This window comes from Neofelis nebulosa, chromosome 1 (assembly GCF_028018385.1).
Source record: "Neofelis nebulosa isolate mNeoNeb1 chromosome 1, mNeoNeb1.pri, whole genome shotgun sequence".
Classification (NCBI taxonomy): domain Eukaryota; kingdom Metazoa; phylum Chordata; class Mammalia; order Carnivora; family Felidae; genus Neofelis; species Neofelis nebulosa.
The window spans coordinates 174,929,056-174,953,868 of record NC_080782.1 but is presented as its reverse complement, the minus strand read 5'-3'; the positions used below and the strand labels follow the sequence as shown (position 1 = coordinate 174,953,868).

The window sequence follows — 24,813 nt, the reverse complement described above, 5'->3', positions numbered from 1 at the left end:
CTCGCAGTTTCTGAGCCAATGCCTGATAGTGTTAGCTGCTCAGGTCCATTAACTGTATCATTCCACTAAAAGATGAATTCTATTAATCACAGAATCTCGAAGTTTAAAGGATTCTTAGTGATCTCCTCATCCAGTCGATCGTTTTACAGATGAGAAAACTGAGGCCCCCTAAATGTGAGGTGACTTCCCAAGGTGGCACAGCTAATGAGACAAGGACCCAGCACCTAGTTTCCCCGTGACCGGTCCGACGTACCGGGACATGACACCACGAGGCTTCCGTATGTGGAGTCACAGAGTTCTCCCTTACAGCTCGGCAGACATAAAACATCAGATAAAAGGGAAGAAGCAGAAGTGCAAAGCATGTCAACCCTCCTCCTTTTTGTACCCACCTCCCTGACCCCAGACCTACACACACCATATATGAACACAAAGTCATCATATATTGACCATGGTATTGACTTTTTAGTCTGTGTTAGAAGCAGGGATAATGTCCTCAAAATAAATAAAGTCTCCTCCCACTGTTTAAAAAAAAAAAGCGAAGAAGAAGAATCAGAGAGTAACTTAGGCTTTTGTGAGAAGACGGTCCACTGAGTTCTTAGTTCGGAAGTCAAAATTTGCATCCCATGATAGTGACTGGAAGGCAAATATCGATGAACAACAGTTTTGCCCAAAAGAGCTTGTTGGTCCTAATCCACATGATTGGACTTTTTGGGTTTCTTTTTCATTTCTTTAAATCCTGTAGCATATCAGGAATTAACGTGGGAGGGAGTAGAATCGCTATTTCTGTGGTATTCTTTGTGTAAAAGTTACACTTTGAAATGAATTGTCAACCTTTTAACAATATTTATTACAGTAAAGATATAAGTTATGTGAGGAAAATCGTTCTTAGTGTTTAGTTTTCCTATTTTACTTCTGCTTTTCTCTTAAGTAGATTCATAGACCTGTGGAGTGAGTTTCTATATCAGTACTTACTGGGACTTATTGTACTTAAGGTTCTATCACAACCTTAACTAGTGACATTTCAGTGCAGGGATAGCACAGCAAGACTTGTCATTGTAAGCCACTAGATATAACATGTTTGTAAAATAATAACTAGTAGGTAAACTTACCTCGAGGTCTCGTAGGATTTCTCGAAGCATCTTATTTTATAGACCTCGTCACTAGATATTTGAAGAGAAAAAAATCAGGGAAGAATGTACAGAGGGGTAAAACATAAAAGGACAAGTCTGTTTCTGGAGACTGGGTAATAATTTCAGAACAATTTCCTGAGAATGCCTTTGAAACCCTGGAACTTAGTCGTGTAAAAATGTGAAGGCCTCTTAACTCGTATTTAACACTTCAATCCAATAATGACTGCTCTATTAAATCACTGAAAGAACCCTCACTTAAAAATATTTCACCTGGAAACCATTTAAAGACTTCCAAAGCAAGAATGGATAACATCCTTGATGCAGTGACCTGATTATTGCTGATGGAATGATTGTATCGAGGAGCGATAGGCTGTACTGGTTGCTGTGCTTGAGTACTTCTGCCCCCTGCTGGATTGTTTAAAAACTGTCCGTGTGTCCGGCAACCCTCAATTGTGTGCACTTTGGGAGCCGAAAAGTGGGTCCTAGCCCACTTAATTCTGTGAATTACAAGTGTTTCCATCTGTAACATGATATCAATATCATAGTGAACAACCATGTGGCTCTCGTGCTCTGAAATGGTATATCAACTTCTAAGAAGTTTTCACATGTTTTTCTTAAATGATGAAAGAGAAAATAATTTTCTCAAAAGGCAGTTAGTGTAATCTTTCCCCCACTTAAACCCAGAACAGAAATTTTAGTGTTTATCTTGGCTCTAGCTTTTATTTCAGGCTTTCTTTCTCATAAATCACATTTTCAACTTAATTTTAAAATGGTAATGATAATGATCAATGTTAATCACTGTTGTCTTAAACGTCTGCAAATTAAGTGATGATGTTCAAAAATAAGTTTTGTAACTTGGCAGATGGGTGGGCCCATTATTTTTAACATGACAGATTTTGATTTTTCTATAAATACTTTATATTAATATCTATCCTATATGAAACAAAAAGCATTTCGTGTTCTCCTGGAGGCCACCCTTTACCGAAAAGTCATTCATAGTGGAATTTTGGGGGTTGTTTTTTTTAAGATCCCTAACTTTTATTTCTTTTTTTTTCCCCCACTGAGGTGTCATTGACATGGAACACTATATCAGTTTCAGGTGTACAACATAATGATCTGATATTTGTATACACTGTGAAATGATCACCACAGTATGTCTACCTACCATCTGTCACCCATAGTGAAGTTTTTGATATGTTACTAGAACTCTCCCAATGACACAGTATGAATTTGGATTTTAGGAATTCTGCCTCCAGACTGTGGAGATAGTAATGTAAAATATCATGCAAAATATGGGATTCCTCTCCCAAACCATGCTAACATAATTATCACCTTGGTTGGTGCCCTAGCACGTTTGTGGTGGGTAGGACTTTTCCTTTTCTCCTTTTTTTTTTTTTTTTTTTTTGATAGGGATTATTTTAATCTAGGAGTTATACTTTTTCTTTGCTATGTTAGGAAAGCAGCAAAAACCACACACACTTACAAAAATAGCAGGGTAATAATTCTTGGCATTTCTCTGACAGGTTTATTCTGAGTTACTCTAAGTGTTCTTATAGGCATTTTCTCATTATTCTTCAAGATCATTCTGGCAGCAGCAGGCGTAATTATTGGCATTTTGCAGATGGAAAAACCGAGGCTGTGTCTATGCTGCAAAGTGGAAAATATAATTAATGGAAATATCCAGAGAACCCTAACTCACAGATTCTAGAGTTGGAATATTTCTGCAACCAAAGCAGAGAATAGTTGAGAAGTCTTTGTTGAGAGAGTTAGTGCCTTAGTGAAATGTCTCAGCCGGTCAGAACAAAATGACCCACCGACTCTTTCCTTGATATATTTCATTGTACTGGATGTACAGAATAACCAGAACAAGGAAAAGTGTTAGCACAAACATTGCCTAATGATCAGAAACCATAATGTTTTGTAAGGTTATCACACACCTTGGTGAAAGATTTGTCAGCATTCAGTGGAAACTGTATCTGTACCACCACAGCAGAATCTATTTGTCCCACTTAATTCAGCAAACAGTTCTTGAACAGATAGTAAGTTCTGGGTTCCAGATCCAGTAATGAGAATACAACGAAGAGGCAAAAATCAATACAATGCAGAGCGTTAAGGGCCCCTTAGGGCATGAGCAAAGCTATTTGAGAGGGCACCAAGAGGCAATGTATTAGGGCCATCAGCATGTGCAGTGGGTGGTGGTGACAAAGGATCCTGAGAAGGAAAGAACTCTCCAGAGGAGAAGAAATTTGCTTAGGACTTTGAAAGGAACCTTTTCCCAGCGGAGGAAGAGCATCCCAGGCAGGGGAGACAGCCTAGGTTGGGGAGAGCATATTCGAGGAAGAGCAAGTTATCTGTTTTAGCTGCAGCATAAAGTATTTAAGGGGCAGGAGGAGGGCGCAAGGGCGGAAAAGAAGATGAGAACCAGAATCTGGCACTAAGACAGCCATGCAGAGCAAAAGCTATTTGTTTCCAATATTCATGTCATTTGTAGAGCACACAGAGAGAAAGAGAGGCTCATGAAATTAATTTGGATGAACATTTCAACCACCTCCTGAACTGAAGCTGAAGTGACACATTCGATCGCGGCTCAGTGTGGCTGCTGGAGCTGCTGTAGATGGTTTTCAACCCAGTGACATTCGCATCCGTGACACAAGAAAGCCCTCCCAGAAAACCCCTCCACATGGGAATGCAACAGAATTTTTATGGGCCTAACTTTGAATCCAGCCATGGTTCACTCTGAAATGAAATCATTTACAAAGTGGGTACATAAATTTTAGGAAAAGATTGATCCCACTGCACTCACTAATGGCAGAGAACACCCATTCAACCGACTGTCCACCTACTGTGTGCCCCAAAGACCTAGACAGACAATGAACGCTGCCCTCCCAGAGTTAACAGCAGAAAAGGAGAGATGGATGTTCAAGAAATGCCCATATAAATATGTAACTTAAATGTTTTATAAATCCTATGAATGAAAAAGTAGAGTTCAATACGCTTGAAAATAGAAAACTGATTTAAATGGCATGTGGAGGTAGGTAAAAGAGCAATTGAACAGTTTTCTAAAGAAGTGATATGTGCCTTGAGACCCGGAAGATGAAAAGAGTAGGGCGAAGATAATTCCAGGCAGAGGGGACAGCTTGTGGGAAGCCCAAAAGTAGGACAAAAGTGCGATGTGTTCAGTTCAAAGAAATGATAGACTAATCTGCCCGGGTCACAGTGCCAGCCTCCAGAGAGGGGTATAGAACAAGCCAGGGAGATAGACACTGGACCCTAGGGGACCTTTATCCTAAAAGCAATGAGAAGGCAGTGAATTGTTTCCAGCGGGGAAGCGAACAGACCTGTATTTAGAAAGGTTTACTCTGACAGCAGAGTGGAGACTGGATTAGGCAGGAGACAGGAAGGCAAGCAGGAAGACCAGTTAGGACCTCATTACAGGGCCAAGCCTGGAGACAATGGCGATCAGGACCGGAGAAGTGGCAGTAGAGACGCACAGACGGACAAATGCAAGATGCATTTTAGAAGCAGGATTGCTTTGGCATTTGGGTGAGCCAGAGCAGGGAATTTCAAGAGGGAAGGCAGATGCATAAATGTGGAAGCCTTGAGCTCATAGATAGTATTTAAATCCTGGGTTGAATGGTATCATGAATTGAATGATGCCTGGAAAAAGCAGAGAGTAGGTGAAAAGGAGCCAGAAGTGAGTCCTGAAAAACTCCAGCATATAGAGATATAGAGTATGTGTGTGTGTGTGTGCGTGCACGTGTGTGTCTGGGTTATCAGAAAATCCAAGGGAAAAGACTAGTTTATTACGGAGGGAGGGGCTGAGTGCCAAATGTTACCAAGACTCAGGAAGTTAGATGAAAGTGGAAGAGTTCCTACTGATTGCACAAATACGGAGTTCTTGGTGACATTAGCAGTTGGAGGGAAGACGTGAAAATGAAAGCCAAAGTGGAAAAGATTGAAGAATATGTGGGGTCGAGGAAGTGAAAATTATTGTGCAGGTAACTTTTCAGAAGTTCGGTTATGAAGATTAGAGAGATAGGGTGAGAGAAAGAAGGAGAAAGAATCCTGTCGTCAACAGGATTTTGAGATGTGCGTGTGTGTGTATGTGTGTGTGCTAAATCAGACATATTAGCACGTGTTTGCTGAAGAATCCATTAAAAGCCCAGTTAAATAGCTTCTTTTCCTGACTAGTTAATGTTAGCCTGACCAAAATGTACATCATGCAGAAAGCACCCGTCAGGTGTGAACAGTTTGGCAGAGAGAATAAAGGCCTTCACATCTCAGATTCTTCGCCTAGTATCTCAGAAGACAGTTCTAAAACCCTAAGTGTGTACATCCATTCGTTAAAAAGAGTTTTCCTTTATTCATTACAAACGAATGTTCTGTCACCTACATGACCCCAACCTTCAGGTATCTTATATTATATTACCTTGATTTTTAGTCTAAGGAACTGAACCGGAAGTAGGTCATTCATTTTTTTCGGTACTCTACAACACACATTTCTCTTCATGGTCAGAGTTTTCTGCTTCAAGCACATTAATAAGACCACCCCCAGAGAAGGCAGCTATTCCCCTGGAAGGAAAGAAATCTTCCCTCCCTCCCTCCACCTGGAGGCCAACCTGATTTCCTAGTTTTGCCAAAGGTCTCCCTCAGAGATCACCGACTAGTAGCCATGACAAAATCGCTAGCCCTGGTCCTAACTCAGCCCCAGTTCTGCACTATTTTGCCTCTACGATATTCAAGCTTTGTTGCCAGCACCACTTCTTTATAATGATGAATCTCGTAGCAGAAAACAGATCACATACGCATCGAGGTCATTCTGTCACAAGAATGTCAGTCTTCCTAAACTGTAGGGCTTAGGAGCAATAATCCCAAGTTCACATGACCTGCGAGCATTTGATTTGGAGGATATGGAATCTTAATTACTACTTTTATTTTCACATTGTTTTTGACACGAAACAAGCACAGTTTTAATGCAGTAAGGTCAGCGTAATCTAGTAAATACAAAGCCTGACCTGGATTTAGGAATAGAATTCTATTTTGAGCCTTACCCTTGACTCACACTATGCATGACCTTGGAGTAGTTACTATGCCTCAGATTTTTCATCTGTAAAATACCTACTTCCTACCTTAGAGGATGACCTTGATACTGTCTGTAAAATACCTTGAGGTCTTAGAGGAAGGACACTGTAGCATTGTCACATGTCATTCTTAAAAGAATCATTTCGATGGATGTGAATAAGAAGTGTGAAAAGTAAAGAGTGAGCTTTGAGTAATATTGGCTTCCAATAAGTCAGATATATTTGTGTCTGTACTAAAAATGTGAGTAACTCTAAGAGACTGTGTTAACTAACCCTACTGATTTCTGGTTGTGCTTCAATCTCACTTTGAATGTTAACTCTAAACCGCTAACCTGTTTCTTTCCCTTTATTCACTTTTTCCACCTGCCATTGCATGACATGCAGGGTCAGTTTTGTGCATGACACCCGCTACCAGTATTGGTAGGTTTCAACCTTTTTTTATGTGTCTTTTATATTGTGTACAGTACCTTCACTTGCTTGAAATTTATTTCCAAGATGGTAGAAATGCTTGAGGAAATGGTAGATCTGAAGGCTTATTTGGCTTTAGAGTTAATGTATAGGGTTTTTTTTTTAAATGTACTTGTAACTTGAAGAAAATGACCATTTCAATGTGACCAGAACAGCAGAGCAACCACTTACAAAACATAAAACCACAAGTATTGTTTTTTTAATGATCTGTATTCTGTTTCTCTTTATAGTTTATATGGTTTAGCATAAGAAAAAGAAAAGCTTACTTTATCAGAAAGGCAGGCTAATTTCATCAGTGTTTTAAAGTTTCATAGTGGTGTGCCTTTATCTCCTCTTTGCTGTGTGTTAGAGTTATCAGAGTTTCCCAGAAGTATTTATTTTTAAAAATTATGAATGGATGTATTTTGAAAACCAATGTCTGAACTGCTTTGCTTTATGATCGCTTTTTTAATTTTAAGTGTTGACTTATTTGTGATGATGATTTGTACCTTAGCACTCCCTTAGATGTTAAATTTTAATAATCCATCGTTATCCCTACACATCCAGTGCCTTGGTACAAAAGTCCGTCTTTAGGACACGCGGATTCGTCCCATTTAGAATAAAGAGAAATAAACATTGGCCAAATTTGCTGGGCTGTTTCACAGTAACTGTGTTAGAATTAACACCAAGGCCACGAGTTTTTGCTCTACCATTTATTAACCCAAAAAACCCCACAGCCTCCAGCAATTTCAGTTCAAAAAAGCAGCCTCAAATTGACAAAAATTTTCCGTCCCACCACAATGAGCTCCAAAGGAGGTCCTACCCCAAACTGGGCCTACACGTTGAGCCTTGGATGTTTTAGAATGACAAACATGAATATCGTATACCCTTACTTCATTGGACGTTACATGTCGCTTTTTTAGAGGAGACCGTTAGTACGTAACAACCGCAGACGCCGGATTGGGAATGATCTATTGTTAGAAGTAAAATGTTTATGAATACATCAACCAAAGTGATCCGCTTTGGCCTTTCTGGGAATCACTGATTATGTTTTAAAACTTCCTTTAATTGTACTTGTAATAAGCTATTTTCCCTTTTTTATTTCTCTCCCATGCTTCCTTGCTTTGCATTGTGATTGCATGCCATCTGCTGGTTTAACCCATGATGGCTTGCTGCTCTGATATTCACCATGCCAAAATACCACTTCTATTACCATAATGCTACACCCTCCTGTTCATTGCTCCCATGGTACCCCTCCTGAAAGTACCCATGATGCACAGCGCTACGTCAGCCACTGTCTCTGCAGCAACAACTCCTGCAACAAGTGTCCCCTTCGCAGCAACAGCCACAGCCAATCAGGTTTGCTCCTTTTAAAGCTTTCTTTCACAAATCCCAAACTCTAAATGAGTGCTGATATTTAAAAAAAAAATTCTCGGTGAGAATTTTTTTTTCATGTTTATCCATCAAATTTTATTTTTTTAATTAGTTTATAGCCAGCATTTATGGACAGGTTGCACTTATTTAGAGTTAACATTTACTGCAAATAATGATGTAGCTATGTTTTGTGTTGCACTGTTTGTTTTCGTACCTAATATTGTGTAATTAACCTGACAGGCTTAAATTCCTTTTAGTACAGCATTACGTATCCAGTGGTTTGTGAATTGCCACAGAGAAACTGTAAAAGCTGAGCCGGAAAACTGGCTATATTTCGATTCAGTTCATTCAGACCCTATCACCCGCCGGGGAGGAAAAAAGTTCTCCTCTGAGAAAAGTCTCCCCTTTTTCCTTCATGTCAAATTTGAGGTCTGAATGATTCTTGTCCACATCTCGCCTTGGTCGTATGTGCTCCCAAACTCACTGGTCCCCACTTCACAATTTGTGTAGATATTGGCCTAAGAACCAGAGCGTACTGGAAGAGAAATACTAGGCACTGAGTTCACAAAGGCTGGATATAACTAATTAGGGGTGTTTAACTCTGTTGGTTTAACGCATGTGCCGGAAAGACCATGGATGTCCTATTTCTCAGTGAGAACCAGTTGGCTGTTTCCCACTCTGTAATCACAGGCTGACCGTCACCCTAACCCCAGCCAACCGACTTGCAAACATGTGCTCCCGCACGGGAGAGGCACATGAGGACTGGTGAGCGTAAACTCTTAACCTCGCCTAGAAAAACACGTTACTGCGCATGCCCTCCCTTCATAGAAGAGCAATGGTTTTGGTTCTGCTTTTTAGCTTAATTTTTTTTTTTAAGTAAAATCGACCATACTGATAAAAGATAAAAATAGATATAGGAGTAGGCCGGAAGGAAGGTCTGAGCTAATGGGAGAAACTGGGAGAAATCATGTCAGGTCATAAATGCAGATTCCAGACAGCATTTTGCAGGTGAGAAGGGCCGATTCACACTTTCTTTCTATGTTCAAGTGCGTAAGTGATTCCAGTGCTATGCGTCCCATCACGGAAGCGACAAGTGTGAGTGCACTTGAATGAAGGAATAAAAGTAAAATCCCGTGATAGGTCCGACTGTGTCCTCTGAAATGTGATGAAGCGGGACAGGGATGGGGGGGGGGGCACACGTGCTCTCAGAGGCAGATATAAACTAGCGATAACGCTTCAGCTCTCCCTCACCACCTCAAAAATGCCACATTACCTCTAAGGAAAGCCAACTCAGCTTCCAGACAGATATGATAAAGAATAGCAAGTAAGTTTCTTAGCTGGGAAGAAGATTCAAAAGAAAGGATGGGCTGGAAGAGGGAGAGACAGTTTTCATCCCTGCTATAACTAGGTTCACAGCTATAACTAGGTTCCCTTTCATTTGCTCGTTCGTAATAAGGAAGCTGGATGTTTGGATATTTAGGTCTGAGTCCTGCCTTCTTGAACCATGTTTTTGTGGTTGTTGACAGAATTTTTGTGAGAAAGTCCTCTCCTAAAAAAACAAGTTTGAAGTATCATATACTGGCATTCATTATGATGGAATTTTACCATGCTTTATGGCAAGTTAAGCACTTGTTTTTTTTTTTAATTTTTTTTAACATTTTACTTATTTTTGAGAGACGTAGAGCAAGTTGGGGAGGGGCAGAGACAGAGGGAGACACAGAATCCGAAGCAGGATCCAGGCTCCGTCGCAACTGTCAGCACAGAGCCAGACGCAGGGCTTGAACCCACCAACAGTGAGATCATGACCTGAAGTCGGACGCTTAACCAACCGACTGAGCCACTTGGGCACCCCAAGCTAAGTGCTTCTAATGCTGAGAGATCTTTCCTAAGAATGGAAAGGAAGTCAAGATAAAGAAACACTGTGGAGTTCGGGCATAAATTCCATTCATATGGTAAATACTTAATCACATATCATAAATATTTTTTCCAGCCTGGTGATTTTTTTTTTTTTTTTTTGGCTCCCTTTCCTGGGAAAAACTTTGAGAGACTGCACACCCGTGTGTGGGTTTCTGTACGTGGGAGGGTGGCAGGGGTAGGAAGCATGGGATATGCAAAGGCTAAGATATATCATTTTACACCAGACTGTGATTGGCAAGGGAACTGACAAGTTTAACTCCAGCTACATTTAAAGAGATATTATTAAAGGAGTACCTGACAGTAGCTTCGAGAATCCTAAATCTGTGTCTTGCAGTTTATCAGATATACTAGTTGCTGGGCTCCACTTCAGTGATGAAGAAGAGAAATCCTTTAGCAGCTCTTCAGGAAGGTCAGCTTGCTCAAGAAAACCACAGAAAAAGAAACAGTCGTAAATATAAATTTTTCAGATAGAATATTTTTTACGTATTTTCAACAAGTTTCAAAGAGCGAAGCAGCCAAACAAGAACTTGGAATGTCTTCCAGTGCCCCAGAATCCAGAATTCAGAGGATGCTGATGGCCTTTAAATGACAAGTCATTGTCTTGTTAATCTCACCCTTTAAACTCAAATGGAATCACATCCATGTGAATGATGTGTCCTTTAAACATAGTAAGTCTCAGTTTCCTCATTTGGGAGAGGGAGCCCAGCATTAGATCACCCCAAAGTCCCTTCCAGCCCTAAGATCCAGAAAACCTGTGGTCCCTTCGCTGCTATGCTGGACCCCAAGTATCAGATGTATGAAGCTAGACACTAGCGGAATGGCAAATAGTGCTAACGATTTCAGAGTTCAGGGCACAATAAGCATCTTGCCTTCTTTTTCCTTCATGGAGTGATCTGTCTTTAACAAAAAATGCGCTAGGGTTTTGACAGTCTTTCAGTGCATTTGATCAATTTATACCGGCAGTTCAAACAGTTCAAACCTCACAGGCATTTGTAATTAGAGACAAGTCATTCATAGAAGAAAGAAGATAGACCAAAACATCCCACGACAGACCCTCTGGTCCAGGCTTCCTTTACACGTGAGCCCGTGGTGAGCCAAGATGAACAGGTACAAACCTCGAAATTATGTTCTCAGGGCTGAATCAAGGGGCCAGCAATGAAAGTTTTCAATGAACTTAGACTTGTAGTTTGAAATGCAGTGAAGACAAAATCCAAATATTTGGGGGGAAATATAAAATAATCCTTTTGGTTGTTTGACTCTGGGCATAGCTTTATAAACAAAGATGCAATGAACAAATTTATTAGCAGCTATTTCCTCTTTCAGCTAAGGTCTTTGGGCCTTACTATAGAAATTACATTACATAATCATTACCTAATAAGATTATTATTTACCAACTACTTATTTTGCACAAGATACTATTCTAAATGGTTTATCTCTCATATATGTTACATTATATATCATGCCATATATTTTATATTATATGAGAGAGGGAACGTATGTATAGATATACTCATGTAAGCCTTAATCACAGTCTTATGAGCACAGCTTTGGGCATTTCTGTTTCACAGACGGTAAGACTGAAACAGAGGTTAACTAACTACCTTAGCCAAAGTTCAACAGCGAATGAAGGGTCTTGCTGGAACTGAATCCCGAGCAATCTGACTCTAGAAGCCTTGCTCTTAACCACCGTGCTACACCACCTTTCTCATAATTATAAATACACAAAAGTCAGTTCCCTCCCCAAATAAAACTATCTTTCAAGTGAGACCCAATAGCAACACACTCTGTTGCTACAGGAGGAAATGAAGAAGCCTTGCTCGTGCAGCTCAAACTATGGTGAATCCTAAGGGGGGTTGGGGTGGGGGGTGGGAGATGGCCTGAACTTGAGCTTTGAGCTAGTTATGTAATTGCCAGGTCGTGTTTGGAAACCATATAGCTGATATACACTATTGCAATATATAACCACATATGAATATTCTGCATAATATTATAACAGTGAGTCGAGTGAAAATTACATACAGGATTTATACAAGTAAGATAAGAAGTAAGAAGATAAAAAGTCAAAAAGGATTCGTCCTTAGTCCTAGTGAAGCAGGCTCACGGGCTTCTTTTGGGTGAAACCCTTGCCCAGACTTGACTCTTACTTCTGCCCATCAACTAACAAATGGCCTGGTAACAAGGAAGGTCAGACATGAAAATGAAAATACCATATAAAGCGGTCTGTTTCAGCCCAACAGATAGAATGTATCAATCTATAGATGCCTATATTGGGAAATATTTGATCTCAGAGTACACATTAAAAGACATAGAGGTATACAGCTTAGTATATGGATTGCCTAGTTTTTTTCATATTGCAAGAAATTTCATTTAACAAGAGTACAGATTGAAATTCTTATAACTTGAATTATTATAGGACTCTATGCTGTCATTGCTTTGTTATGTTTTATTTCAAACCTACATTCTGTTTCAAGAGGGGAGAAAATAGTTTCCGAACAAATACACTTCAAGTTTTAGTTTCTTCATTTATATACAGAGTTCATTCAGTTTACCTAATAACATCCTTGAAGACCCAGTTAAAATACAGTTTATACTGAGAGTCTTTCCCTTCATCCCGGCAGCTAGAAGTGCTTTTTGTAGCCTCTGAGTTCTGAAAGGACTCTACCTGCACGCTCCTCGGAGCATCGCTGGAGAGAAGGAATGGCAAGCGCACACGCGCACAGGCAGGCAGGGGCGTGTAAAAGGTGAGGCCAAGAGCTAACAATCTGATTGGCCAGAGCCTCAGTTTCCGGGGAGGAGGCAATGTGATTGGTCAGAGCCTTAGTGTCCGGTGGGAGGGGTGGTGGTGACTGCAGTTGGGTTTGATTCTGACCGTACAGGACCAAGGCAAAGGGTTTTGCCTGATTTGGCCAACAGAGGTCTTTAAACAGGATAGTTGACAGAACAGAAGTCTGGGGAGAGTGAACAGATAGATTTGAGGCTGGAGAGTCTATGGAGACCATTGAAAGGTTTTAACTGAGACGGTGGCCACTGGCAAGTGGCATACTTTGTCTTGCCTTTGCCACTTACATGGGGAGAGTTACTTTTAACCAAAGAGAAACATAAAAACTCATCCCATGGCAAACGCATCCAAATATTAAGATCCTATGGCACAAAAAGAAATTTGGGCTGAGGTGGAAGATTAGCCACAGGAAGTCGCTCCCGTAGGACCTGAATTCAGTCCCTTCAGGGACAGCAGTTGAGTGGACTCACTGGTCCCATGTCTCCAGCGTGCTTACTCCTAACATGTGCCTTTCCACTTCTTTCTAAATGAGACTTCAGAGCCACAGAAGCTCAAAGACCTCCCAAGCCTTTGCTCGAAAGAAGGAGCCCCTCCAGATTTGGAGTGAATACACACCGCCCATGTTTCCACAGTGAGAGCTACGTGGGCAGTGAGGGCGATTATCCATCTAATTCATTCTGGGAAATGAGCCTGTGCTAGGAAGAAAAAGTTCTTGAACTTGGATATTAGGAAGCTTTTTATAGAGCACCCCACCAGTAACTTTTTTTTTAAGTTTATTTACTTATTTTCAGAGAGGGAGGGGGAAAGGGCAGAGAGAGGGAGAGAGAGAATCCCAAGCAGGGTCTGCACTTTCAGCACAGAGCCCGATGCAGGGCTCAAACCCACTGAACTGTGAGATCATGACCTGAGCCAAAATCAAGAGTGAGATCATGACTGAGCCACCCAGGTGCCCACCCCACAACCAGTACCTTTAAAGCTAGGGAAAACAAATTATATTTCTGGCAATATGTTAAAAATCTCTCAATCATATCTACAAAAAGTGATGATTCAGGTTTAAAATTATGACCTCAAAGTCTTGTCACATCTTCTAAACACTCTCCAAAGATTAAATCCATTTAACAAAAAGTTGACCTTAGGAAGAGTTTATTGAAAATTAGTAATATACACATATAATTCTCTATTTATGAGAACATATCTAAGTCAGAAAAATCCCATTTTCTATACATGTCAGTTATAAATTTACTGTATCTGATAATCAACTTCAATAATATCGTACCAAAAAAAAATTACACGCAACCAGATTCATAATAGTATGCTTTATCTGGCCTGCTACAAATTACTTGGGAGGGAAGAATAAAGATTAAAAGCATCAGATTTTACTTCTCACAAATAAATGTGAACACAACCTCGAAGCTATTTGTATAAAGATTTTTGGATATGTAAGTTAGCCTGTACTAATGAAGAAATCTAGAAAGGTAAGGTCATGTTTTACTTAAACTCTCATCTCAAAGAGTTTTATAAAACATCTATTATGCAAAGCCATCTGCCAGGACTATATTCAGATAAACGTAGGAGGCATTAAACACTCCCCACTATTCACCATTTGACCCATTTGGAGCCTGTTTTTTTTCCCCCCCCACAAGAAAAATCTTGGTTCTGTAAAGCATTGGTGTGGGGGAAGTGGGTTCCTGGGAGACACCTCTGCCAAAACACACGATGGTAACTGGCCTCCAAGTACGGATGCTCGAATTCCTTTCTCACCATTTGCTCATTCCTGGGAACAGACTGTAGAAAGCAGCTGGGACCCAACTATGTTGTGTTCCAGAGAGGCCCAGAGGGCAAGTGTCAAAATCAAGCCCTTGTGAATAGTACTCAGGTGGAGAACATCCATCTCAGGATTTGACTTCCCACCGCTAAAGCTTCTTAGCCACCTTGCACGTTTTGCTCATGTCCTAACAATAGAAGGGGGTTCCGTTTCAGTAATGGATCGGGTTGCTTCAAATGAGGCAGAACTGCCATATTAAATATTTTGTGGAAAGAGGCAGCAGTGAGTACGCGGGGGGGGGGGGGGGGTTGAGATTGGAGCCTGCTATAGCTCTAAGTAAAAAAAAAAAAAAAAGCTAAATGTTTTTGAAACTGCAGGACTTGCATTCAGTTAATGCTATTGGCTAAAGCTGCTTGGCAATTTAAGTGTAAATTCCATGGCGCAGTGCAGCTCAGGCATCAGGATCCAGAGGGAACCATCCGGGTCAGAACACTTTTGGGGGAGGGGTGGGTCTTGGATCTAGGAGAGCCGTACAGAAGCAGATTGTTTTTGCTCTTCAAGAAATCAGAAAATAAGAAGACAATAGATCTTTTAGCTTTCTGCCTCAGAGGCAGCTGCTTTGCAGGCCAAACGACCCTGAGGTTCAGTTCATAAATGTGTCTGCAGATTCTCAAAGGAAAGGCTAAGTTATGTAAGTGTCGTAATCTAGTGCATTTTCATTTTTCATGAATAATTTACACCTTATGGTGAGAAACTTGGGTAGAATTCTTTTCTATGGAGCACCTAAAGACATATCAGCTCCAATTTTGTGCAGCTGAAGAGAAAATGTCAAGGGTCCTTATGTGGGACTTTACTGCCTGGTGGATTGTCCTACTTATTATGACTCAAATCCCATCCTCTTTTGCATTTTGATGGAATTTGGGGGGAATCTTTTTAGATTGAGAAGTTCTTTTCCCAGTAGTATTTTGGCTTCTGTTGATGGTAATAAAATCATGCTCAACTTTCCTAATTTGAGGTTTCCGCTTTTGAGCAGAGTGAATATACTGTTCATCCTGTATGTGTGTTTATTTCAGCTGTAGACCTGCACGGAAAGAGACTAGCTACCACGCAGGAATTCAAATCCATTTTCAAGGGCTGAAAGATGAATGGGGTCTCATTCTTAATAAAAGTTGTTAGGAACAGAGTACAATTTTGATTTATAGTCATTTAGCTCCCCAAGTTCTACCGCTGCCGCCCGCCTTTCTGCACTTCTTACCAGCATGTTTGGGGTGTTGGCAGCCTTTCTGTGTGGGCAGATGGAGAGGAGACATCCCCACCGCTTCCTGATGAGGGGGGAGGGACAGCCAGCTGACCCGACTGTTCCTTCACTTACTGGATCTGACGCCACCACGTGTCACAGACAGTTGCCAGTTGGTCTGGCCTCTCAGCCCCTGCTAGCATTCCCTCTGGGCCACATCGCTGGGGGTGACGACTCCAAGGTCAGACCTGGCTGAGTCTGCCGATCATTCTGGAGGCTGCCACTGTGGACAGGGGCTAGATACCGGGAGTTTACTGCCTAGTCAGAGAAACACGGAGCAATGGGAGAATGCCAGCAAACGAAATAGTCGGATACTCAAACGTTACTATGTGGGCGGTAAGCTCCGTGGCAGGGCCTTATCCCTAAAAGGGCTGGGGAGTAGATCTGGAGGGGTATGTAGGAATTTGACAGATAAAGACCACTGTGAAGCATAAGGGGCGGAGATGGGCATGGGGTGAGGGGGAAAGGGGACAACCCATATGAACGTACCACCATTCTGCTTTACGTGTGTCCTCATATTTAACCCTGTCAGATGGGCCCTATTCTTCTATTACATGTGGTGAAATCAAGGCTTAGATTGGCCACATGTGCCATCAGTAGTAGAGCCTGCATTTGACCCCAAGTCCATCTGACCCTGAAGTCTATGCCTCCCCCTTGCCCCGCATTCTTTCTCAGTAGCCTATGTGGTTCACACAAGAGTTTTAGAATCAGTCCTGGACTTTATCCCACAACAGAGGCAGATGGAACAGCTATTACTTTATCAGATCTAAAGGAGGCGGGTGGACCCTGGCTCACATGGGCAAAACAAAGAGCTCTAGGCCATAGTGAGTGGGAGAAAGAGGAGAGGGTGCGTTTGGGCAGGGCCGGAAAGTTCAGTTGTGGAGGTGAGAAGGGATTAGTTACTGAGGGCTTAGGAGGACAGGATGGGAGCAGGGCAGTGATGAGTTAAATCAGAGACTAGGAAACGCTAATCTACCACAAGTGAGTGGGTGGGAACTAGCTGGGACAGGCTGAGGGCAGGTTCACTAAGGAGGAAGCTACCTCATCAATGAAAAGATGAACTTGGGATGGAGAGAAAAGAGGAAATATGGGGAGGGATAGATAATTAAGAATCAGGAAAGTTCAAAGGCGCGTTTTGATCCTTTGGCCTCCCAAGGGTCTTCTCCCGCTTCTATAGTATCTGGATTTCACCAACTTCCTCCTCCCTGCCACACCAGCCTTCTCTAAGACATCTCTCCAATGCCTCACATAAGAAGAACAGTTCTTGTTGACACATCTTCACTTGTATTTGTACTCTGAAGGACCAGTTTGTTGACCACTATTCTCTGACGTTGGTTCATGAAAAAGTGTAGCATTTAGAATCTAATCTGCTGGAGCTTTTGGTCTGTTTCACTTTCAGTGATCAAATCATATTATTCTTTCTATCATTGCCTTCGCTCTGGCGTTTTCAAAGGTCCTCAGAGCTTATGTCGATGAGCTTCCTGTCATCAAATACAGACACTCTTCACTGTTCACCACAGTCTGGAAGCAGCATCATTAAGCTGGTCGTTGTAAATGTCACCCATTTTTCCATAGTCATGGTTACATCAGGCATTGCAGGTCTGACTGCAGACCTGCATCAACTCTTCACAGTCATGAAAGACAGTACACCGTAAGAGAAATTTACTGCAGTCCTGCCATACTCCCACAGTAATATAAAAAAGGAAACTAAAATGCAAGTTACAAATTGGAACAGGAGCCCAGGTGAGCAGGACAACTTATCCAAGTCACACAGATATTGACAGAGCCAGGGCTGGAACCCAATTATCTGTGTCCTTCTGAGAGTACTGCTTTTTCTCTTTCACCACACTGCCTTCCTGAGAACGTGCTTTAACTGATCATTCCCGTGGCCACAAAAGTAGAGAGCGCAGAGAAAACACACAGACAACTCAACAGCTCTCCTTTATGGAGGACTTTCCAAGAGCCAGACGTTGTGCTAATAAGACTTTTATATGAATTATTAAAACCCAAAATGGCCCTGTAAGGGACTAGTCTTATCCCCATTATGCAAATGAGGAAACTAGTTTCAAGAAGCCGAGAGGCTTGTCCGAGATCATCGGTCAAGTGGCAAAACCAGATTCAGAACTTTTCCAAGCCCCTAACCTTCCATTGCACAGTGAGAAAGACCTAGAATGGTTAAGTGACTTGCTCAAGGTTACATGAGGGTTCGAAACTTGCCTCCTAACACTGCACTTACCCCACTGTCAAACCACAACGCAGCAAGAATATGTGAGCTACACATTTGTTTTTGAACAATCAATAGCTTTGCTTCCTTCTTAGAACTTAGAAAAGTTTTTGAGGAATCAAAAAGATACCCAGGGATGTTAAACTTGATTCCTTCTTCTCCTCCAAATATATTTTCCAATAATAATTTCATAGCTCTTGCATGAGTCATTCTTTCAATATTTGTCATTGTTACACTGAAATGTTTCAAAGGGCCAGAGAACCACCTTAGTTATGAGAATTCGGGAGAAAAGGAATTACTTGAATCTATTCCTATTGTTCACCTTTTCTTTGCTCTTCTCTGGCCCTTGCAATGTGAAGGATGGCCTTGAACAAGGAGAGAAGTTTAAAAAGGGAAAGCTAAGGAATATGTCAAGAATGAGAAGAAAACCCCATTGTACTCCTTTGCCTTGGAAAAAAAAAAGGTGTTTAAGTGTTGCTTTTTTTTTTTTTTTTAACATAAGGTCATAAGTCCCCTGTCTGCGGTGTATGTGAGGCCCAGGAAAAGACAGGTGTATGTGGAGCTTAGGACAAGACAGGTATATAGGGGACCCCAGGACAGGACAGGTGAAGGTTTGAAGACAGAAGCACGGATGTGTGTTCGACGAGACTGGTGTGCAGAAGTGTCCATAAATCGTGGTTTGCTCTAAGCAGAGCGATACACAAATTATTAGTAAATGCTGTCTATACCTTGTCAAAGTATTCATGTTTTGTGGCCTGGCCTAGGAAGCTAACTTAGGTGAAATATTACCAAATAACAGTGGTCGCACATGCTTCCTACCACTAGGCACTCATTAAATACATGATCTAATCCACACAACTCATGAGTTAGGTACAATGTTTGATCCACACTGTAGAAATGAGGAACACTAAGAATGATAAGTGTTGAATCACTTGCCCATATAACACATCCAATGGGCCTAGAACAGGCTTCAGGATCTAACTCAAAAGAATCCTGCCTGTCATTGGATATTAACTTTCTACTACAGTGGACGCTGATCATCATACACTGATGACTCTTGATGCTTTTATAATCAAAGATTTTAGTTTGAAAAATGATCAATATGAGTGACAGTCAAGACTTTCATGAATAAACAGAGAAATCCAGCTTATATTTCTTTAGTTGTCAGTGACAGGTCAGGATACACAAATATAGAAAGGAGAGTAACTATATTTGACATTTTTAGTATGTTAATATCATCAAAATCAGATTTATTAACAACATAGATGGAGTGCAATACAGATCATATAATACTTAAATGCACAATATTATTATTTGAATGTCCATTTTAAATAGAACTGAAACGAAATTTTATTTATTCCCTTCCCTTTTAAGAAAAGGGAACCAACACTTAACAAAACCAGATACTTACTATACATTGTTTCATTTACTATTCAACAGAACTCTGTGAAGTGTTTTATCCATTTTCCAGAGGAGAGCAAACAAAGAATAAATTGTTTAAGATTCAAGCAGGTAGGAAGTGACTGGACAGTTTTAGAATTCAGGTTTACCTGCCTCCAAATCCTGTTCTCTTGGGTCTCCACCATAGAATGAGATTGGAGTTTATGGTCACTGTAGGACTGGGATGAATCTCTTTATATGGTTTCCTTTAAAACGTCTAACTATTGAGTTTAACTATTAGTTTTTAAAGTTGTAACCATTTAAGAAGGAAGTTCTAATAGAAACAAACCTCTTGAAATCCAAGTTCAGTATCAGAAATAGTCTGAAAATACTGTTGGTTGATGAAACCATAAGGAAATTCAAATTTTAGTCCAGAAAACAACAGCTAGAAAGCAGATGGACAAGGTCACCATTTCACCCTTCCCAGGATGGTAAACTGGCAAATAACTTCTGGCTGGAAAGAGTCTACCAAGAGGAGTCCTCTCATCCAGGGCTTTTCATTTTTTTAATTTTTCAAACAATGATAATTTTAAGATTTTTTAAAGTTTATTTATTTTGAGAGCAAGAGAAAGAGCACAAGCAGGGGAGGGGCAGAGAGAGAGAGAGGGACAGGGTTGAGAATCCCAAGCAGGCTCGGCACCATCAGCACAGAGCCCAACGTGGAGCTGAAACCCACAAACCCGTGAGATCATGACCTGAGCCAAAATCAAGAGTTGGACGCTTAACCCCCGGGCACTCCTAAACAATGATAATTTAAAAGGAGAGACACTGTTTTTCTTCCCAGTCTCCATAGAACCTTACCTTCGCACCTGTCTCAGGTGAACTGAACATCACTACTTGGGAATAAACGTTTGGGGTGGCTTGGAGGAGGCAACTCAAAGGAGCCACTAGGAGGCTGTCTGGTTGTAAGCAAGCCAGGGAGCTGAATTAGAAAGTGAGCCTAGGAAGCTGATGACAATTCAGGTATGAAACAGAGAGCCAGGGATCCCATTTTAAAGCCAAAAATGGGGAGAAGAGAAGGAAAAAGGAAGAAGGAAATAAGTATTGGGGGGAAAGTGGGTGTAAGGAGTTATTTTTTAATGGGCATAGAGTTCCATTTTGGAATGATGAAGAGGCCCGAAGATGGATGGTGCTGATGGTTACTCAGCAGTGAGTGTACCTACACCATTGAACTGTACATCTAAAAATGGTCAACATGGCAAATTTTAAGCTATGCCTATTTGCCACAATTTTCTGAATTGGAAAAAGGATCTGAACAGACATTTCTCCAACAAAGCAGAGATTAGAATTGGAAAGAAGACATGTGATTGTACTTTTATTAGGTCCATCGCATAAAGTTATTTTTACATGACAAATTATTTTTTGTGGCTGTGTTGTCTTTTAAGAGTTCTGTTTTTGTAAAGCAGGCAGCTGCGTACACAAGCAGATTTGTCCTCAGTGAGCCATCCTCGCTGGAAGCGGGGTCTGTGCTGAGATGTGAGGCCGTAACAACAGCCCAGTGTTCACTCAGTGGCAATGCACCTTCATACCTTTTCTCAACAGACATTTACTAAGAACCTAGTATGTTTCATGTAAAATTGACATTTCTGGGAATACAGCATTTACAAAAAATTTTCAAAGTTCATTTATTTATTTTGAAAGAGAGAGAGGCAGGGAGGAGCAGAGAGAGAATCCAAGCAGGCTCCACACTGTCAGTGCAGAGCCCGATGTGGGGCTCAGACTCACGAACCATGAGACCAGGCCCCGAGCCAAAATCAAGAGTCAGCCGCTTAACCGACAGAGCCATCCAGGCACTCCTGGGAATACAGTATTGAACAAAACAGTCCCGGTTCTCATGAATCTTACCTAATGAGGGTGCCAGGCAGTAAACCCACATGCAAACAGTGACAGTCCAAGCACTTCTCATATAATAAGGATCATCTCAAAAAGTAGAAATGCTCAAAGAATGGTCCTAGCCACTGAGTTTTGACAGAGGACAGCCATAAAGAAAGAAAAGAGAATATAGAGGAGCTTTCTTTATATATTTTCTTTTTTCGGTCTCCATTTTTGGTATTTTGACTCCCCCTGGGAGTTATTAGGGAAGACAGATGGTAACCTGGTTTAGCTACCCACCAGCCTGCAGAGGTACCAACATTGTGCAAGCAGAGTGAGAAAGCCAGGCTCAGAAGGTCACGAAGCTTGCTGATGGCACAGATAAGCCTCCTGAAATTCCAGTCCAGGACCCTGATTTTTTCTTTGCGCCATGATTTTACACACAATTAAGTAGTTTTGTTCACCACCTTCTCTCTCTCTCTCTCTGACTCACATATGCAGACACACAGGCAAAGAACTAAAATAGGAAAAAAAAATACTAATTTTGCTGGAAATTTTGTTAGATGGCAGGGTCATCCCACCAATTCCAGAAATGTGCAAGATGAGTACGAGACACATTTCATGGCTTGCATGCAACATTAATCTTACCATTCCTTTTACCGAATCTTAGCATTTGGTTACTTTTCCGCCTTTAAGTGTCCTAAAAGCCAGTTCTTAGCAGGCTGGATTATACATTCTGCTCCACTGTTAAAATGAACACCACAGCCAAAATGTGCTCAGGATTCTAAGTCCAACATAATGGAGGTGGATATAAAAGCAGGGTATTGAGCAGGATTGAGGACTTTATGTTGAATCCAACAGGATCTTGTTTCTGTGATTTTTTCTTGGCCCAAATCTTCAATTTATTACTGGAAGCAAAACCCCATATTGAAAAGAGCAGGTATAAATGACTGCTCTGGAAATCTCTTTTCCATTGCTGCATAAACAAAGTTTTCTTGGATTCCACCTTCATGTCCAGGGGTCACCTTCTGTGAAATAGCCTCTGAGGTGGGCAGCCTATTTCATCCCTGGTAGCCTCACTTGCTATACATCTCACTGAAAATATTCTAAATATGAAATATCATATTTAGAAAAATATTTTCTAATTTTTCCCTATAATGTTTTAGAATATTTTTTAAGTTCATTTATTTTGAGAGAGAGAGAGCACGCACATGTGCAAGTGGGGGAGGGGCAGAGAGAGAGAGGGAGAGAGAGAGAGAATCCCAAGCAGGCTCTGCACTGTCAGGGCAGAGCCCGACGTGGGGCTCAAACCCACGAACTGTGAGATCATGAGATGAGCCAAAATCAAGAGTTGGAAGCTTAACCAACTGAGCCACCCAGGCACCCCAGAATATTTTCTCAAATAGTGTGGTACAAATCTTGTATACTGTGTCTGATATAGTAGAGGAATTTAGCCTTCTTTCGTATATAGAAAGTCCTTAATTTTAAAAGTGTTTGTTCAAAATTCCCTTTGTCACTTGGTTTGAGACTCAAATAATGTTTCCATAGAGACAGTGAGGAACTTGATGGTAAGGTCTCCAGGTTGACCTATCATAATTTACTTAGCTCATGACATTGCTCAAGGATAATACTGTACTAACAGCATGGGACAGGCCAAATACCATGTGCATGGACGTTTCTGTATCTTTGAGACTCAAGAGAGATGCCAAGAGCATATGCCTAACTCAAAGCCCCAGACAGCTGTGTGATAGAAAAGTCCTTCGCTTTCTCTATCCGCTGGGAGTAGAGGAACCATCACCCACGGTGAATTCCTTGGCTAGGATGTTTGCTGGGGAAGGTCGGTGGGGTAGGGATGCAATGCACGGTGTGGAAGACAGAAGTGTCAGGCATGAATAGGAAGAGAAAACCTGGGACTTGTCCCTACCTGACCACCAGATGCATGCATCCACCCTCCTTCCCATTTTCCTTGGTTGCCATGGCCTGATCCACCCACTTCTTTTTTTTCCTGGCTGTCGTGTGGCCCCTCCAGTCTAGGGTCTGGTTTCATTTTCGTTTTGTCTTGACTTCTTCTGGCACTTGCAGAGCAAACATGGTGTTATGGCTCCTCTGTTTCAGAACGAGCACCCGACACCCCTGAACACTTCTGTAGTATTACAGGGAAGCATGAGGAACGAAAAAGTCTCTCATAGGCCTTTTCCTTCTTTCTCATTTATATCCTACAGGAGAAAGAGTCATCCTTGGATGATCTATGGATTTTTAGGCGACACGAGGGCTAGATTCCTGTCTCACTGTAAAACCAACAGAAATGATCCTCAGCATCCCCTCAAGGGACTTGGATTGGTTGAGGCTAGGTGTGGGATAGATAAGGGGATCATGAGCAGAGCCTCACCCCATACTTACAAGAATCTAGATTTTTCCACATGTGACATGGAATCATGTGAGAAGTGCAGTCTTACTCAAATCAAGAACTTCCATGTATGTATTTTATCCAGATAAATCCAGATAATACAAATTGTCAGTGTGGACCCTGGTCAGTAATCTTCAGTGAGACCAGGGTTATTGACTTTCATGCAAAACCTCAATTATTAATATTTTTAAATGATCAATTTTTATGTATTAGAAAGTATATCTGAAGAATCTTTCTGTTCAAATATTATAGGATAGAAAATTTTAGAAATGAGTCCTCAGCAAAATGATATGTCATTGAAAACAAAGGCATTAGAACTTTGGATGTAAACTTTCTGTGAAGAACAGAGGACAAAACAATCATCTGACTAAACTACTCTTTACGGTCTGCTAAATACTGTGGGCATTCCGGCTGCCTTGGGTTGCTCTTTTTGAGTGTGAAACTCATTGCCATATTTGAGAACTTTCTTCCACAACCTGCACGTGTGCCTAGCCTTCCTACATACATGCAAGCCCATTTTGAAATCAAGTCAAATGTGGCACAAGATGTTGCCTTTTCTCAGAACAGTATTCCCCCAAATGATGACTGGGACTATTTTCCAAAGTGTGTTTTCATATACCACTAATTATCTTTGACTTGTCTGTGTGGTTCAAGTTTACACATAGTCTTGAAGTAGGCCAGAGTGCTTACAAATGTTCATTTATTAACCCGTATCATTAGAACTGCTCTGATAAGGTTATGGTCACTGAGACCAAAGACATTTGCTTTTGACTTTAGTAATCCATTCTGTGATTAAGTACAGAATGAATTTGCAGCCAAAAATGGACCCATGGGCCTCTGCCTTTGTACATTTCGCCTCAACCAAAATACTTCACAAGTTTGGCCTCTCAGACAAAATTAGGGAATTTCAGACAGTCGTGACTGACATGAGAAGTACTAGAGAAAAGACGGAGAGAATATTAAACAGTAGACAGACTGAAGGAGGGAGGGATGCCAGTAGATAGTAGTGAAGAGAAACATGCATGACAGAATAGAAAGAAAAAAAAAAACCCTGTAAATAAAGACAAAAAATATTAGCCTGGTGAGCAACAAGCAAACTTCCCTAGCTTGGCCATAGTTGCAGGAAATGCCATTCGGTTT

General features: G+C 41.2%; 1 protein-coding gene and 1 long non-coding RNA gene across 13 annotated transcripts in view; one reads left to right on the top strand and one right to left on the bottom strand.

Annotated features, from left to right (window-relative positions):
• LOC131483476 (uncharacterized) overlaps nucleotides 1–24,813 on the bottom strand; it is a 167,263-nt gene that overhangs the window by 89,831 nt on the left and 52,619 nt on the right. For 2 of the 3 annotated variants that reach the window (XR_009247714.1, XR_009247712.1), the window contains exon 2: nucleotides 10,244–10,363. This is a non-coding gene — a long non-coding RNA (uncharacterized LOC131483476). Of the gene's footprint in view, nucleotides 1–2,621; nucleotides 2,778–10,243; nucleotides 10,364–24,813 lie in introns of those variants that run through there. The other variant, XR_009247708.1, reaches the window with a different exon arrangement.
• The window catches only part of MBNL2 (muscleblind like splicing regulator 2), a 158,610-nt gene that overhangs the window by 124,686 nt on the left and 9,111 nt on the right, over nucleotides 1–24,813 (top strand). For 3 of the 10 annotated variants that reach the window (XM_058681632.1, XM_058681586.1, XM_058681618.1), the window contains one exon: nucleotides 7,923–8,017. The exons of 3 other annotated variants lie outside the window; for them this stretch is intronic. In XM_058681632.1, coding sequence (XP_058537615.1) covers nucleotides 7,923–8,017 — 95 coding nt within the window. Of the gene's footprint in view, nucleotides 1–6,595; nucleotides 6,632–7,922; nucleotides 8,018–24,813 lie in introns of all 10 variants that reach the window. 4 more of the 10 variants (XM_058681570.1, XM_058681598.1, XM_058681559.1 and 1 more) reach the window with 2 other exon arrangements.